The sequence below is a fragment of the Dermacentor andersoni genome, chromosome 1 (genome assembly GCF_023375885.2).
Source record: "Dermacentor andersoni chromosome 1, qqDerAnde1_hic_scaffold, whole genome shotgun sequence".
Taxonomy (NCBI): Eukaryota; Metazoa; Arthropoda; class Arachnida; order Ixodida; family Ixodidae; genus Dermacentor; species Dermacentor andersoni.
Genome location: NC_092814.1, coordinates 193277107 through 193296166, shown reverse-complemented (window position 1 = coordinate 193296166; position 19060 = coordinate 193277107). Strand labels below are relative to the sequence as shown.

Below are 19060 nucleotides of genomic sequence, written 5' to 3'. Positions count from 1 at the left end.
CACTGTGAAGTATTCAATATTGGGGCCTCAAGTATGTCATTGCAAACAAGGCAGTGGCGTAATAGCCTTGTCCCCCCTGCACTGGAATCGGCAGCCTAGAAGTTGCAGTACTTTTCAGCTATGCACAATGATGTTTCAAACTCTTCATGCACAGGCAGCTCTTTTTCTCCATAGGGAGCCATGAGCCACTAAAGTTGGGCTTCGATCTTATGCTGTATGCATGCTGCAGCTTTTAACACGAAAGTGTTAAAGCCAGGGTTCACATTCAATTTCCTGTGCAGTATATGACATCACCACGAATGCGTAAAATATGCTCTCTTGACAGGGATAGCTCCGCCATCTAGGAACACAGAAGTGAAGCATTGCATCATGACACTAATGAGCGCAGACAGTGAGCGCTTCGGTAGTCTCTGCGCAGCGGTGGCTCCAACGCGGTTTAGCCTGGTGTAGACAGTGTAGGCCTTCTGCTGAGATGACAACGCAGTTTCCGCACATGGTTTGTCTTTCGTGTCTGATTATAGCCTGTGACGCCTCGTCGCATAAGGAGTGCAGCTTCAACATGCACCAGCAGTGCTTACACACCACCTGCTGCTTCGCTTGTGATGGCATCAACAAAGAAAACTGCTGCCCTAAGCGGCGTAGAAAGGCACCGACGTTTACGGGCAAATCTCACTTTGGTCCAGCAAGACACACTCCAGTGTGAAGCAGAATGCCTTTAGGCGTTCGCGGCGCACGCTGCGAACTCTGCCACCCACGTTCTTGAAGCTGAGTGCATTGTAACTCAACTGGCTGCCCAAGACACTACGGAGCCAAAACAAAATGCTCTTTGTACCTTCACCGAAGCGAATCGGCAGCAGGACGCCGCTCGCCAAGCAAACCTGCAACATGGTTGCCAACCTACAAATCGTGCGCCTTTCGCTGCAGTGAACTGTGAGTTCACAAAGCGATTTCCTAACACCCTGTTCGGTTTCGCTTCTACAGTTTGCGAACGCCTGTGGTTTATGGCGGATTTGCACAGTGGTCGAGCGCGTGCAATGGATTGTCTCGGGGGGGTGTTTCCCAGTTGTGAGCCGTTCGACAACTTTCGCTTGTGTGGCAATTGTCGAGGATCCGTGTGCAGTAATAGGGTGCCGCTAATGGCTACTTGCAACCTAATTCTTCGTGTACAATAAACATGCATAACACCTTCTGTGAAGACACGTTTCACTTCCATGTGTACCGATTCCTATGAAAGATGGATCGGGCATATTGTTTGTGTTATAAGGCGATGTTAGCTGGTTCTCAAGTGCTTAGTAAGAAATTTTGTGATGTTACGTGGAGCTTGAGTTGTCTTTGGAAATTAATGGTTTAGTGCTTCATTCAATGTATTAGCTTGTTCTCGAGTCCATATTTCACCTCATCCATGCACGTGGTCACATTGACCCATGTCTTCTTTACGGTTGCAGGCCAAAATCCTTTGCAGCAGTATGTGTAAATGTGTTGGCTGCAAGAACTTTGAGGACAGCTCGGAGCGCAAGACATTGATGCAGCTGGCAGATGCAGCTGAAGTGCGTGTGCAACAGCAAGCTGCTGCTCGCACCAAGATGTCAGCCTGTGACCTGCCAATGCGGCCTGCTCCGGTCTCTGTCACAGGGGAAAGGTGAAATAGCTTTGTGACTTGTTCTGTGTATAATATTGTTGTGATGGATGTAAAAGGATGTAAAACTTTGCTTAGGATGTAGGATGTGGCTTAGGATGTAAAACAAGAACACGGTAGAAGCGGGAGCTAACGTTGGCTCCCACTTTTACCTTGTTCTCGTTTTGCTCGTTGTCTTGAATTTCTATTTCCCGCCTTCCCCATGTTTTCCCTGGATGTTTAGGATGTAGCAACTTTGCAGCTCCACAAGTCTTGAAAGGAACCTTTCGACACAAGTTAGGCTTGTGTATTTTGTTTGTTGTTTACACAAAGTGAAGTGTGGAGAACAGGTAATTTTAATGTTTGTCAAAACACCAATACTTGGCTACATTATGCCCATCCAGTTGGGCCTTTCAGCAATGCATGTTGTATATAGCACTGTTTATAATTGATCGATAAATCGTCACATTGGAAGGAGTGGCTCAAAAGCCTGTATAGACTGTTTTTCATGGGCACCGCCATATCGCGTAGGCAGTAGGCTTCGCCAGTAGGAATCCTCAGCATGCTGGCTTGGGCGAACAGTGCGTGCTGTACGCCAGTTATAGAGTCGGCGGCAGTTTCTGATTGTTTTTGAGTTCGCGTGGTCTCTTCAGTATGATGCGGACGTGACGTCTACTCCGTTTAAAACGGTTCTACAAGACTTACTGAAATGATCGGCCGTATTTACTCTATTGTAATGCGCCCTCGATTGTAACACGCACTCATTTTCCGTGGCCAAAAAAAAGAAAGGAAAACCACCCTCGATTGCAACGCGCACCCGTTTGCCGTAACCTAAAAAAAGAAAAGTCCTTTACAGTACTGCACACCTCATTCTTTCATACAGAAATACAACTTTCTCTCATTTGGAAAAACAAAGATTTACTCCCAATACACTAAAGTTGCAATAAATAGAAAAAGTCGCAGTTTCGCCCGAAAGGTGAAGCATCGATTGCGATAGCAAATTAGTAGACAACTATATGAAAAGTAAGGATGTAAGGTAAGTAAGTAAGGAAGTCACTCAGTGACTGCGGAAACTCTTATCAAAACGCTGGAGTGAGGAAGTGCTATAGCAGGAGCGAGCGCATGAACCGAGCATGCGGCATGACTATACGTGGTCTTATCATAATGTTAGTCCGCATCTTTATTATTATGATTATTATTATTATTATTATTATTATTATTATTTGTTTGTTTGTTCGTTTATTTGTTTATTTTTTATGAAAGATGGTGACTAAGGGCTTATTCACACCTGCAGGTCACAGAGGTCGCAGTTCCAAGTTGGTTGCATATATTCTAGATTACTCGAGTCGCAAAGCGACCAGTCACAAATACAGTAAAACTTTGTTAATTCGCCCTTCGGTAATTCGAAAAATCAGATTAATTGAACTTCTCTGGTCCCAGCGGGCGTATGCATTATTTAATGGACTCAAACTCTCTTTAATTCAGATGTATTTGGCCACACACCTGTTAATTCATACAACTCTCAGAGCTCGGAGCGCCACTAATGTGTGACGCAAAAAAGGCAAAAGCAGCGCTAGCATCCAATTGAAACAAAGCGTCGGAGTCCTCATCGCCATAGTCGGCAACAGAAATTGTATGTTAACGATAAAAACGCCAGAATGCTTTGTGCTTATTTGTGCCTTTATAGCCTTTATCCTTGCATTTACTGCTGTGCCGTGTAGTACTTTCGTAACTTTGTAGTCGCCATCCATGATCACGTCGATAGTCACCACAGTTTTATCTGCAGTGGTTGCAGCAAACGATGGTTTCGTGGTTTTGTTTTGACTTGGTGCACGCCTTGGCAGCGTGCCTTCCGAACTGCATGATCGGTGTCGATGATTGCATCAATTGCAGCCGCGGCTTCGTCCCGAGCGATTGCGGCAAACAGTAGTTTCTTATTGACCTTCTTGCACGTGGCGACTGCATGTCTTCAGAACTGTATGGTCGCCATCCATGATCGCGTTGATAGTGACCGTGGTTTCAACCGCAGTGCTTGTGGGAAATGGTACTTTCCTTTTGACTCATTGGAACAGTGCAGCTGGGGAGGATGAACAGCGCAAGCTATATCGCGATGGATGGACGATCTGTTGACGATGAGGCCACTGGCAAAAAAATAAATACAATGTGTGCGTGAGTGAAAAGCATGTCTCGGATGAGGACATGCGCCGTGACCGCGCTGCCTATGAAGTCGCGAGGACTTTGCCGCTGCGAGCACTAATCAGTTGTGAGATGACAGCTTCCACACTGCTTTTGGGCAAAATAGAAATAGGATTTGCTAATTCATTTGCTAAGTAAAAAAGTGTTGATGTAGTAAGCATTTGTTTGTTGTTTTCTAGATGCCCTCGATAATTCGATATTCGTTTAATTCAGACACATTTTTCGGTCCCGTGAAATCTGAAAGAACTCTTCCTCTAGCATGGAGAAAATAGGTGTTTTTGTAGGTTAGGCCAGATTTTTTTTTGCATAAGGAACTACTGCACTCAATATTTTATGTAATACACAAGCAGAAAGCAGAATGAATGCACTTTTCATGCATAAAAGTTTTATTAACGGGGTACGTGTCATAAAAAAGATATTAATTGCCGGAATCAAGATTGTGAGATAAAATTGAACAAAGTTTGTAAAAACACGCATGTATCTACTAAGAAAAAAATGTCGCAAAAACTATGAGATATACAATATTTATTGCCGCCTAATAGGCACTATCTCCAAAAAAATCAAGATTTTTCATTGAACAAGTATTTCACTACAAAAATTCAACTGCAAGCACTACAGTTGGGCGTGCCGGGCTGCGGCCACCGATGTTCCTGCTGGCTTGCGTCGTTGTCGCTCTCAAAGTCCAACGAAAAGGCAGCATCTTCAGACTCAATGCTTCTCTATCCGTCGATAAAATTAGCTGCGAACGCAGCGGAATCCTAAGATCTGTGATCTTTTGAAGTGCGTGCTGCTTCCGGAGGCAGCCATTCTTGCTTTCTTCTTTGACGATCGCGAAAATTCGGAGCGCATACAAAAGTTGCTGCCTGGCAGAAAAAAAGCGAACTGCTTAGAAAACAAAAATATATAGCTCTCCTTCTTTAGGTCTGATGGTGCAGTGTGTCTGTGAGCGGCACGGAAGGTCTTGAAAGTGGCGTTTCAAACCATCGATAGCGGGATGACGATGCCCAATGGTCGCAGTAGGGAAAGAGTTAACGAGGTTTTACTGTAGTCGCAAGTGATCGCTTTTGGTCGAAAAGCACTTGCTGCTCCATTTTCCAGTTGTGTGACCGGAAAATCGAGCAAGGATTGACTGGTCCAAAACAGTAGCTTTTTGACAAAAGTGGCCATTTGTGACTACTGGGAACTTGAGGATACTAGAATATTTGTGACCAACTTGGTTGCACAACCCCATTGAATAGCCAGTGTGAATGAGTCCTAAATCAGCCTGTTGGCCACTTTAAACAAATGTGATGCAAACTTTATAAGCCACAAGAGGAGAGGAACAGTTCTTTTTCGATTTTGTTTGGCTGGCTTGACTTGACCTCTACGACACGCTCATTCATTTTTTATTACGGAAATTGTGTTCTCATAAATAGCTGGCATATTCTTCTTGTGTGATCCCCTTTGGATATTACTGCTTTACAGAGCAAAGAAGCAATGCCAAAGCACAAAGCTTATTTTTATTATACTTGTTTACTAACCACAGTGATCGTTGTGTTGAGCCACACCATCAGCTTCATACAGGAGGCTAACATAGGCATTGCATAATAGACTTGAAATGCATGAGAATGATGCCAGTGGCTCATGCAAATATTCTATTGGCACTTAGATTTTTTGGGGGCTACATTAGGTTGTGCGTACACCAGCACTCTTATGATTCAGTTTCCACGCCAAGCGATCTTAGATAGACATATAGAGATAAGGGTTTCCAATTCACAGATGCCACTGCTCTTCGTCGAGTAGAAGCCGGTACAGCTAAAATACTTCACAACACGTACACACACTGCGGCTGATTATGCACGTCTTCAGTTTGCACAGATAAGAGAAATTTCCGCATGCTGTAGTTGCTGATTCACCCAAAGGTGATTTTCCGACGACCTTGTATGAACTGACATCATGTCAATTTGTCAGAGAATGAGCTAAAACATCTCCAAATTGTTTCACAGCACACGACGGCAACACATTCAAGCAGCGCCACACCAGCCAGAGAGGAGAAAAGGCTCGCGGCGCGCCCTTTTATCCTTGCCTGTTGAAAAGCTCTATGGGGAGCGGGGTAAATAGGAGGGAAAGGGTGTACATCACAAACGACGGTCAATGCCCACCTCACATGCAAAGTCCCAGAGGGACAGTAGCGCCATGTGAGCTTGACCATTGTTGTTGGATGTTGTGCAGTGTTTAATTAAGGGCCTAATGTGTGAAGTCGGGTGCTTCTGCCGAATGTTTTCACAACCAGGGCACTCCCACAACATGTTTCTTCGTCGGTTGAGTGCCTGCGTGGCATGTCGAGCAGGTGACCATTGTTGTAGCAGTAGCAGCATCATAGTCTGGTGAGTCTTCCGCTTTGTCAACTTTCATTGTGGAGCTGTTAAATTCCTCATTATAGTAGTCCAAGGTATTAGGGCGCGGGCCCTTCTTGCAAAGACAGAACTTGGCCAACATGTCCTGTGTCGGAGCATAGCCATGTGCGCTTTATGAACTAGCATTTGCATGCCACTTGGCAAGCTTGGTGGTAGCGAGTGGTCATCCGTTGAAGTTTGCACCTCTAGGGCACTCCTTCTCTTCTGTTTGGCCATTGCTGATGCATTTGGCCCTGTCTGGGTCGTTTGGTGCGGGTAGAGTAGGGAGAGCCAAGACAGAGCATTTTAATGCCACATTCTTACTCGCCAGCACGTGCACAGCTTCATTACCAATGCCGTCCACGTGACCCTCGTTGCATGACCCAATGATTGCCTTTAGTGATGGTAGGCCCTTTCACCTCAAATTTTTTAGTAGTTCTAATATATTTAAATGCGGTAAATTATATCACACATTTTGTTAATTTGGCTTGCAGAATTTTTGCATGCAAATGAAAAGAAATCGTTAAAATAGAGAGGCCCTACTATGACCCACTACAGGGATGCTGGCTTCAGCTTTAGTACACACTTGTACTTTTTCTGTGTGTGTACCTGTCGTCGAAAAAAAAAAAGGGGGAGCTGTGTGACCCTCTATTTATCAGTGTCTAGGTTTGCATTCATCTGGGCTGTTGAAAGTGGGCCAACTGTTGTTCATATTTAAACAGTCATTGGGCATATGCCACATGGTTGTTGTTACTACTGTTACAGCATTGTCGCCACTCGCAGAAGCAGACTACTTTGAATAAGCAACCACTGTTTGTAAACTTCTTGCTGTACAGAGTAGGGTCTTGATATTGGTATACTAATTTGATTCATGAGAAAGTGCAATTGGAGATTAAATGTGTCCGATATTTGAGTTGAGAGCTACTTCCCTTTTGTGTTGCGAAATTTTTCAGTTGAAAACTGCTGATTGCATGAGGCACTTTCTGCCTGTCTTCACGTGCTGGCAAAAAAATGTAAAAAAGCATTCAGAAAATGTTGTCTTTTTTTTTTTCATTGCATATCTGGATTGCAAGTATTTTGCAGATTTGAAGTACAGTCAAACCTTATTATAACGAAGCAGGGTATAAAAATAGAATGGATATAGCGAAGTAAGTGTATTCATAGTTTCATAGATTCATATTGCAGTACATGCAATAATGGATATAATTAAGTAATGGATATATCGAAGTAATTCTGGCTCCCCCTTCAACTTCGTTATAACGAGGCTTTACCGTTGTGATGACCCACTTATGGGGGCAAAGGTTCGTGTACTCAATGGTTTGGTTGGTTCTCTTAGGCGGAGCCTCCGAGAACCCAATTGAGGACAAAGCCGTTAGTTTGAACACACACACAAATACTTTTAATCAAACTAAAAAAGGCTTAAGATAAATAGAAGAAAATAGAAAACATGCCTAAAATAAACACTCAAGAAGACATTGCGGCAAAGAACACACATAGGGCTTGCATGTGGTTAACGAGTGCGCGAGTCCGGGCTTGCCACGAGGGCGGGGACGCGTCACAGTCTCGACGCGGCGACAAGCTGGCGAAAGGAGTGGTGCCGGTCTCACCATAGGTCGCGGTGTAAGCTGACCGACCGGGTGACCGGAGTGCGCCAGCTCTGGCTAGGCGAGGTAAAGTGGACGGCTTGGTGGCAGGAGTGGACGGTGGTGGCGTTCTGGCCGGGCAGCTGGATGTAGAGCTCGGGCCCGTAGCCCGACTGCTCCTCTCTCGCCCACGGCGCGGAAGCTCGAACGCCGGCCTCGGGCAGCAGGCGGCACGACAGACGGGGGTGGCGTTCTGGCCGGGCAGCTGGCGTAGAACTCGGGCCCGAAGCCCGACTGTTCTCGTCTCGCCCACTGGCGCAGAAGCTCACCGGCGTTGAGGAGCTGACGGCACGCTCGGGTAGACGGGCGACGCACAGGAACAGGCTGGCAGGAGGCCCCGGTCGGGTGAAGTCCTGGTGGGCTCGGGTCCAGAACCCGACGGCCCGTCTTCAGCGCCCGCTCCGGTGGTTGACCTCCTCCTGCCGTCGCTTCCTGGGACTCTCCTGGCGTCTCCCCGGCGTCTCCCTGCGTGTCCTCTTGCGTGTCCCCCCGTTCTGCCAGCGCACCACGCTTTTTCTCCTGATCGGGTCGATTTGGCATTCTCGGATTGGCTGCCTGACGCCCCGTGGTCTTTCTTGATTGGTGAGGTTTTTTTCTTTGTGTTGCCTTTCATGCGCCGCGCGTTCTCGTGCCGGACGCTCTTCGGCGTCGTTGTTTTCCTTCTTCCACCTCGGCGCACGTGCACTCAGCGTCGTCTGCTCCTGACCGTCCCGATCGCCGCACCATGTCGCGCACCACACATCACAACCGTATACAGTAGAACCCCATTGATACGTTCCTCGCTGTCACGTTTTCCCGTCTGCTGTGTCGTGTTTTCGTGGTCCTGGCCTAAATCCCATTGACTCCTATGTATTATGTTCCCATTTGATGCAGTGCCATTCTGTAATGTTTCTGCATCTTACATTGCATTTGAAAGTGGCTGCCATGTATATATAAAGATGCAGGAGAAATTGGCTTTCGCATATTGCAACAAGTGACCAATTAATTGCAACAAGCTACCATTTTGTTGCAACAACGACTGAAGTTTCCAATAAATTAACAAAGTTGCACAAGCAGGCGCTGCACAAACATTGGGAGAAAGCGTGCACAGACCAGATGGCGAAACACCTGAATATAGTGCGCATCGATTAAAACCTACCGAAAACCACGCAGACTTTGCCAATTCTGCCAATTACAGGGCTGCATTTACTTTGGGGCCTGCAAAGGTCTCATTTGCATTTCACAATTGCTGGTTCTCTTTAGTCAGCTTCGGCACAATAGAACCGTGTTATGCGGTGAAGTGTAGACAAAATACAGTGGTAGGGGCCACTGTCATGGAACACCATATGTGTCCCTTAATTATACATGCTCGCATCTGCCGTACTTGGTCACAGTACGAGCACCGAGACATCTAATAACTGCACTGGCAGCCACTCGGACTGTTATTGACGTGCTGTGGCAATTTACGATCTTCCTCACGGTTTCATTTTCCCGGCTTGTCCTTTTTTTCTACCACAATCCCTTTAAGAATGTATCAATGGCGTTCTACTGTGTATGACGTTGGGGTAGTAAATTCGCAAGTTGTCTGAAAATATGAAATAACAAGAACCATGTATGTATACTGGAAATTTCAGAGTTAATAGGATGTTCAGTTCTGTCATCATCATCAGCAGCAGCCTATTTTATGTCCACTGCAGGACGAAAGCCTCTCCCTGCGATCTCCAATTACCCCTGTCCTGTGCCAACCGATTCCAACTAGTGCCCGTGAATTTCATAATTTCATCGCTCCACCTAGTCTTCTGCCGTCCTCAACTGCGTTTCCCTTCTGTTGGTACCCATTCTGTAACCCTAATGGTCCAGTGGTTACCGTATTTACTCGAATCTAGGCCGGCTCCGATTCTAAGCCGACCCCCCCAAAGTCCAAAGCCATTAAAAAATAAAAGCTTACCTCGAATGTAGCCCGAATGAAAAAAACTCCGTTTCATCAGCAGAAAACCCAGCATTTTTATTGCGTAAGCGCACACTCCGTAGGCACGTACAGTATAAAGTTTATTCGTCGTCGTCGTCGTCATCGTCCGCAACATCGCTGTCCTCTTTGTTGCTGAGTTCATCCCAGATGGCATCATCCTCGCTTCCATCCATCGCGTTTGAAATACAACACTTCTTGAAAGCTCTAATCATTGTTTCGTCTGGAAGCCACGCCGCGGCGATCCAGTTCGTCAGCTGGCCAAGCGAAGCACACTTGATGCGCCCGGTTGGGGTGAGCTGATGTTCTTCTAACGTAAGCCAGTCAGTATTGGCCTCGAGCTCCACCACTGGAAAAGCTGGCGCCACCGTCGGCGTGACGTGCTATTGGGGATCACGTGGACATAGCGTCCACGTCGGCTGCTTCGGGAGCGCCGAAGCGAGCTGAAAACGAGAGTTTAAATTCCCTCGTACGCTGCGGTCCTCATTTAGTGGCGAGATTCTCCCGCTTCGAGTGTCTCCTTTAAAATGCTTGAAAGCACCACAATAGGTAGTGGCTGCCTTTGAAGGCGCGCAACATGGTAGGCTACTGCTCGATGCCGCAGTGCCGGACGTACGCAACGCAGCCCGTTGTCAGCCTTATTCACACGTAGCCGCAGGATAAGAAGCTGCGTGAAGCTTGACTCGCGAAACATAAAACCGGCAAACAGCCATCGGCTACAACTCGGGTATGCAGCAAGCACAGACGCGAGGAAGATTTCTGCTACGGCTTTGGGTCTGTGATGTTCGGAAAACGCGCACTGAAACGCTCGCCCGAGTCCGCTGCCCGACTAATGTCATGACGGTTTGGTCTATGAACTTATCGATGTTATAGATAGTGGCAAGTTCACTGGAGTGGAAAGGGAGCGGTAAGAAGCACATTAAATAAAAAGCATGGCATATGGTCATGTTTGTGTTATGAATTAATGCACTGGATTACAAAAAAGAAGCAGCGGGAAATCGCACGCTGAGAACACCGATAAACATACAGTGCAACGCAACTCGAGAAATAATATTGAAACGTCCAAGAATTTAGAAGAAGAAAAAAAAGATTGAATCGTTGCGACGGCACATCACAGTCCCCGTCGAAGTCTCTACAAAGAAATTATTTTTGAACAACTCTGATAGCGCTCACGCAGCAATGGTTGCTTGTATACTGTCAAATGCTCATATTCTGCGGCCTAAAGCTCATGGCACGGTGCGAAAACGCGCACGCGGCGAAAGCGAAACAGTGCGCGGACAAGCATGCAGACGTACGTGCAGTCGGTCGCTGCGAATCTGCGATCGCTGCATTGAGGCTTCATTCTATTACGCTCCATTCAGTTATACAAACACTATAAGAACATATTTCACATAGTTTGCTCTCAGCGTTTACCTACCTTTCACGCAAGAAGCCGGTTCGGGAGACTCCATCGCGGCGACCGCGCGCAGTGGCGTTCACTGTACGTATTCGGTAAAGAGATAGCGTCTGCAAACGATTCTGTGCTTTCAGTTTAGCCATAATTATTATTTAGACAGTAACAAACTTCTCTCGTTTCGAAAGCACTTACAGAAATGTCCGGGAGAGCTCGTGCGTGGTGTTTTCAGTGAGCGCTGACAGCAAAACCTATGAGGAGCGCGCCACGTGATTCCTCATACTACGCCAGCCAGGCGCTTCCGATAGATGGCGACTCCGTAACTCCTCGCCGCCAATAGTGCTTGCGAAGCCCATCTTTAAAGGGCTTATTAATGGCGACGTCAAGTAGTCGAAGTTGGCTAGTCATGCCACCAGGGATTATGGCGATGTCTGTCCCGGCACGAGAAAGTGTGATCTTCACGCTGTCAGTCAGATCGCCGCGGTAGGAATCGAGGACTAGAAGTGACTTCTTGCACGTGGCCCCTGGACAGCGTTCCCAAACCGTTTTCACCCAGTCCTCCATCAAGCCGCTGGACATCCAACCTTTGTCGCGAACGCACACATTTCTGGGGAACTTTTCGCCCACTGGTAGAGCCTTGCGCTTGAATATTATGTATGGGGGGAGTTTTCGTCCATCGGTGGTGCAGCACAACATTACTGTTGTTCGCTGCTTTTCGTAACCCACCGTCCTAAGTTTAACTTCCCTCGCACCCTTTTTGTTCACGGTGTGTGCCATTGGCATGCCAAAGAACAGCAAGGTCTGGTCGGCATTTGTAATTTGCCCCAGTTGGTAGCCCTTTTCCCGCCGTTTGTCCATCACGTAGCACTGAAACTTGACAAGCTTCTCCTCGAAGTCAGCGGGCAGCTTCTGACACACGGAGTTCCGTCGTCTCAAGCTGAACCCGAACCGTTTCATAAAGCACGTTGCTCAGCCCCTGCTTGCTTTAAAATTGGCTCGTGTGACACCCTTCACATTCTGCTGTTAACAGCGCAAAATGTAGACGAGAGACGAGACAAGAAGACACCACAAGCGCTGACTTTCAACAACGTTTATTTTGAAAGAAGCACGGCTTCTTATACCATTGCCCACACGTGTCGCAGTCACATGATCGCACATCATGTGAAACATGCACTTTTTCTTTTTTGCACTCAAGATAGTGGTTGCACGTGCAACCACTATCTTGCCCAAGCTGCTATTCTAGCGAAATACCCTTCACATTGGCAACTTCCCTGGCTTTCGCCTGGATAATCTCTGTCGTCATGGGCATTCCCGCTTCCCTTTGTTCCGTGATAAAATCTGCGACAACTTCTTCCACCTCATGGTGTCGGCCCGTTTTTGGTCCAGTGAACGCCAAGCGGGTTGCTGCACAGCTGAACAGTTCGGTCCGTTGTTTGTGCCATCGTCGCAAATTTTTTTCGTGCACGTCGAACTCGCACTGCGCTTGCAGGTTCGAAGTTTTCTCCACATGCAAAATGACCTTTCGCTTAAAGGCCGCACTGTAGTGGCACCGCTTGGTTGGTGCTATCGCTTCTCAAGCACAGGTGGCGCAGGGGTTTCGCGAGCACGTGGTTAAGGCGCGACACTTCCAAAACTCAACCAACACGACTGCACTGAACGATTGCTTTCGGAAGACTGCCAACTCCGTGCCTGCGCCACGTGGGAGGAAGAGAGAAGGGGGTGTCAAAGTACATGGCAATCGCCGGTGCCGTAATCACGTGACACAATCCACCCTTGCCGGCTAAATTCCCTATATAAGAAAAGTACCGCCATCTACTCTTTCCTCTGCCGTCGCCTCTCCTCGCCTGCACACGGCAGCCTGAGATCGGTGCATGGTGAGCCGTCATGCCGCTAGCACGGCCGGGCCTTTAGCGTTCAAACCATGGTACTTGAATCTAAGCCGACCCCCCCACTTTCACACATCGTTTTCTCGAAAAATACATCGGCCTAGATTCGAGTAAATACAGTATCTAACCGGCGCATTACATGACCTGCCCAGCTCCGTTTTTTTTTTCTTTTGATGTCGGTTAGAATATCGTCTATACCCGTTTGCTCTCTGATCCAAACCGCTCTCTGTCTCTTAACGTTATGCCTAGCAATCTTCGTCCCATCGCTCTTTGCGTGGTCCTTAACTTGTTCTCAAGCTTCCTTGTCATTCTCCTAGTCTCTGCCCCATAGGTCATCATCATCAGCCTGGTTACGCCCACTGCAGTGCAAAGGCCTCTCCCATACTTCTCCAAGTACCCCGGTCATGTGCTAACTGTGGCCATGTTGTCCCTGCAGACTTCTTAATTTCATTCGCCCACCTAACTTTCTGCCGCTCCCTGCTATGCTTCCCTTCTCTTGGAATCCAGTCCGTAACCCTTAATGACCATCGGTTATCTTCCCTCCTCATTACATGTCCTGCCCATGCCCATTTCTTTTTCTTGATGTCAACTAAGATGTCATTAACTCGCGTTTGTTCCCTCACCTAATCTGCTCTTTTCATATCCCTTAACGTTACACCCGTCATTCTTCTTTCCATAGCTCGTTGCATCGTCCTCAATTTAAGTAGAACCCTTTTCGTAAGCCTCCAGGTTTCTGCCCCGTAGGTGAGTACTGGTAAGACACAGCTGTTATACACTTTCCTCTTGAGGGATAGTGGCAACCTGCTGTTCATGATTTGAGAATGCCTGCCAAACGCACCCCAGCCCATTCTTATTCTTGTGGTTATTTCAGTCTCATGATCCGGATCCGTGGTCACTACCTGCCCTAAGTAGATGTATTCCCTTACCACTTCCAGTGCTTCGCTACCTATCGTAAACTGCTGTTCTCTTCCGAGACTGTTAAACATTACTTTAGTTTTCTGTAGATTAATTTTCAGACCCACCCTTCTGCTTTGCCTCTCCAGGTCAGTGAGCATGCATTGCAATTGGTCTCCTGAGTTACTAAGCAAGGCAATATCATCAGCGAATCGCAAGTTGCTAAGGTATTCTCCATCAACTTTTATCCCCAATTCTTCCCACTCCAGGTCTCTGAATACCTCCTGTAAACATGCTGTGAATAGCATTGGAGATATCGTATCTCCCTGTCTGACGCCTTTCTTTATTGGGATTTTGTTGCTTTTTTTGTGGAGGATTACGGTGGCCGTGGAACCGCTATAGCTTTCTTCCAGTATCTTTACATATGGCTCATCTACACCCTGATTCCGTAGTGCCTTCATGACTGCTGAGGTTTCGACTGAATCAAATGCTTTTTCGTAATCAATGAAGGCTATATATAAGGGTTGGTTATATTCCGCACATTTCTCTATCACCTGATTGATAGTGTGAATATGGTCTATTGTTGAGTAGCCTTTACGGAATCCTGCCTGGTCCTTTGGTTGACAGAAGTCTAAGGTATTCCTGATTCTATTTGCGATTACCTTAGTAAATACTTTGTAGGCAACGGACAGTAAGCTGATCGGTCTATAATTTTTCAAGTCTTTGGCATCCCTTTTCTTATGGATTAGGATTATGTTAGCGTTCTTCCAAGATTCCGGTACGTTCGAGATAATGAGGCATTTTGTATATAGGGCGGCCAATCTTTCTAGGACAGTGTTCCCACCATCCTTCAACAAATCTGCTGTTACCTGATCCTCCCCAGCTGCCTTCCCCCTTTGAATAGATCCCAAGGCGTTCTTTACCTCTTCCGGTGTTACTTGTGGGATTTCAAGTTCCTCTAGACTATTCTCTCTCACCTTATCATTGTGGGTGTTACTGGTACTGTATAGATCTCTATAAAACTCTTCAGCCACTTGAACTATCTCATCCATATTAGTAACGATATTGCCGGCTTTGTCTCTTAACGCACACATCTGATTCTTGCCTATTCTTAGTTTCTTCTTCACTGCTTTTAGGCTTCCTCCGTTCCTGAGAGCCTGTTCAATTCTATCCATATATAGTTCCTTATGTCTGCTGTCTTACGCTTGTTGATTAACTTAGAAAGTTCTGCCAGTTCTATTCTAGCTGTAGGGTTAGAGGCTTTCATACATTGGCGTTTCTTGATCAGATCTTTCGTCTCCTGCGATAGCTTACTGGTTTCCTGTTTAACGGCGTTACCACCTACTTCTATTGCGCACTCCTTAATGATGCCCATAAGATTGTCGTTCATTGCTTCAACACTATGGTCCTCTTCCTGGGTTAAAGCCGAATACCTGTTCTGTAGCTTGATACGAAATTCCTCTAGTTTCCCTCTTACCGCTAACTCATTGATTGGCTTCTTATGTACCAGTTTCTTCCGTTCCCTCCTCAAGTCAAGGCTAATTCGAGTTCTTACCATCCTATGGTCACTGCAGCGCACCTTGCCGAGCACGTCTACATCTTGTATGATGCCAGGGTTCGCGCAGAGTATGAAGTCGATTTCATTTTTAGTCTCACCATTCGGGCTCCTCCACGTCCACTTTCGGCTAACCCGCTTGCGGAAAAAGGTATTCATTATCCGCATATTATTCTGTTCTGCAAACTCTACTAATAACTCTCCTCTACTATTCCTAGAGCCTATGCCATATTCCCCCACTGACTTGTCTCCGGCCTGCTTCTTGCCTACCCTGGCATTGAAATCGCCCATCAGTATACTGTATTTTGTTTTGACTTTACCCATCGCCGATTCCACGTCTTCATAGAAGCTTTCGACTTCCTGGTCATCATGACTAGATGTAGGGGCGTAGACCTGTACAACCTTCATTTTGTACCTCTTATTAAGTTTCACAACAAGACATGCCACCCTCTCGTTAATGCTATAGAATTCCTGTATGTTACCAGCTATGTTCTTATTAATCAGGAATCCTACTCCTAGTTCTCGTCTCTCTGCTAAGCCCCGGTAGCACAGGACGTGCCCGCTTTTTAGCACTGTATATGCTTCTTTTGGCCTCCTAACTTCACTGAGCCCTATTATATCCCATTTACTGCCCTCTAATTCCTCCAATAGCACTGCTAGACTCGCCTCACTAGATAACGTTCTAGCGTTAAACGTTGCCAGGTTCATATTCCAATGGCGGCCTGTCCGGAGCCCTAACTCAATGAGCCCTAATTCACCTTAGTCCACCCTAATCCACCTTAATGCTCCATCATCCACCTTAATACTCCCAATCCACCTTAATACAACCTAATCAACCTACATCGCCCCTAATGCACCTTAACCTACCCTATACAGTCTTAATCCTCTTTTATCAACCCTAATGCACCATAATCCTTCTTCATCCACCTTAATCCTCATTCATGCATCTTAATACTGCTTAATAGTCCCAATCTACCTTAATGCGCCCTAATCCACCTTAATCTACCCTAATCCATCCTAATCTGTGTTAATCCTCCTTTATCAACCCTAATTCACCTTAATCAACATTAATCGACCTTTATCCACCTTAATCCACCCTAATCTTTGTTCCCCCTAATCCACCCTAATCGGTCCAAATACCCGTTCATGCAACCTTCAGGTTAATCCACCTCCACCCACCTTAATCTTTATTCATGCATCTTAATCCTTTTTAATGCACTCTAATCCACCTTAATCTGCTTTAATACACTCTAATCAGCCTTAATCCTCCCTAATCCACCTTATATCAGTCACAAATGATTCATTAATTAACTTGGGTAATCATCCTCTTATACAGAGGTGGACATGCTTTGGGTCACCTCTGGCCTTCCTTGGGTCACGTGATACTCCAGTTTACAACGCGACCTTGAAACATAGAGATCTTAAGGTCCTTCGCCTTAAAAACTCAATGTTGACTAACGCTCATCACCTGCAATACCACGGGTATACTTGCCACTAATTTTTTCAGGGTGTAAAGCAGAATTACTTCCAACTGAATAAGAACAGTTGGCGATGTGCGAGGTGATGGAGCCGCCCCAGAATATTAAGCATACTCAGAACAACCGCATTTTTATGCAACGTACAAGTTGCCGCAACAAAAACGCTGGTGAGCAGGCCAGACGAATGAAAAAAAAATTCAGCATTACGGTATGCTTTGCTACGAGCTATAAGACGCCTCACCTCGCAAACAACGCTGTTCTTTGTTGGAACAAAGATCTTTCGGCCAATGTTATGCAGCCACTGCTTCCTGCGCAAGCCGTCACGCTTTCCTTGTGGTGTCATAAAAACGGCATAACCATCTGCAGGCTTGCTGCAGTTATATGCGCTACAGCCCGACATAGCGCTAGCACATAGAGCAGGAAACACAGCGTACAACGTTCGCTACACCAAGCTAAAGCGCCGAGCCAGCCGTGCTCAGGAGGAAAATGGCGCGAACGAAAAAGAAAAACACAAGCAAAGCTCAAGATCCGTGCGTTTCCAAGGGCGACGGCAGGGAGACCAATCTTCCTGCAGAAAAACGGGGGCAAAACTGGTTGCCGCGGGGGGGATGCGCAAGGGGCGAGGAGTAGGCGAGGAGGTCGCGCGGCGGCGGCAGAGTTCAAAGAGTGTCGCTACTTTCAAATTACCAAGGGACTTTGATTATCCTAGTGCCGTGAAGTCGCGAGCTGACGTGAAATACATTGCTATGCTCCGGCAGATGGCGCCAGCGCTCGATGGCGAGTAAAGCGCCTTTACTGGCGGGTTGCTCTTGCAGGCTCCGGCGCGCTTTGCAGCGGGCGCTCGCATGCGACTGGCGCTTTCCGTCGGTTTGCAAGTTCAGAAAACAGGCATGCAATAATCTATGAGGGCCAGTCAACCTTACAAAATTAGCGAGCACGCTTATCGCGACGAGCGGTGAAATGAAACTTTGTTTTGGGCTAGTTCGCTCGTAGCTGGTTATGACGGCAGCGTAACTGAGATGAAGAGACAGAAACGAGACGGTGCGCCTGTCATGTGTTTCTATGTGCCTTGTCTTGGTCTCTGTTGTGCTGCCATTTTAACCAGTGTGACGGAAGCTACGCAAGCAGCTGTAATAAAATGTGGTTGGTATATTTTTTTTCTACGGGAGATGCGACGCCAATCAGCCCACAAATGTGGAGAGAGGAAATTAAATGCATTCTGTTCGTCTCGTGCATATAGTTTATTGCAGCTTTACAAAATTGCACACTATGGTCCGCAAAAACGCTGTGTGGGGAGCGCTTTCAAAACCTATGTTACAAGTTTTTTTTGTTTGTTTTATTGCACAAGAAAGGTAGGTGTGTACAAAAGCGGGGAGCATTTTCGCGACTGTCGTTCTACTAGCATCGCCTCAGTTTCAGGAGCTTCTGCTTTTCTCATTGTGTGTTCCGTTCCGTGTTCTTTGCTTTTGCAAAGAAGTGCAGCCTCGACAGCGCATAGAACTTTATTATGTTTGTTGTCAAACTCCGCCCATGCTCACTGCAACCCACTTCTTTAAGCTTCGCTCCCTGAAGGAAATGCAAAAAGCAGACCATGCTTTCAGCATAAAGCTGATTCCTGCTGAAATACACAGTAAATGTGTCCGCAACTTTATAAACAAGCTCCTAAACAGCTTTGGAAGGGTAGATCAAGCTCCCATGATCAAACTGCCTTGTTAGTATGGAATTTCCATCACAATCTGCTTGTAGGGGCAAAATACAAAGGTGAGAGGCACACTCTGGGCGTGGAAATTTTTTTAAGGACTTTCTGACAACATAGCCAGCTATATAATATACTAATCTACTGTCACTGTGCTTTTCGACGCAGTTGTCATGATCCAACTGCTTACCTTGTGTTTTTAACACAGATTCTGCACACTCCAAATTGCCATCATCCAATATTTCATCAAAAATTTCTGTTAGGTGGTCAGCCTTTCGTTTTCCAACATCAGGTGGCTTTAAGAGTGTGGTTACAAAGTCTCCTGGTGAGTTCCCATTTTTAGGAGGCCTTGCCAGACTAGAATGACAAGCTGTTTATTATAAT

The 19060-nt window shown here is 46.5% G+C and overlaps 1 protein-coding gene across 4 annotated transcripts in view; it reads left to right on the top strand.

The window, feature by feature from the left end:
• The window catches only part of LOC126547034 (uncharacterized), a 109072-nt gene that overhangs the window by 77557 nt on the left and 12455 nt on the right, over positions 1-19060 (top strand). For all 4 annotated transcript variants that reach the window (XM_050194854.2, XM_050194855.2, XM_050194853.2 and 1 more), the window contains exon 12: positions 1446-1639. In XM_050194854.2, the coding sequence (XP_050050811.1) occupies positions 1446-1639 (194 nt within the window). The remainder of the gene's footprint in view (positions 1-1445; positions 1640-19060) is intronic.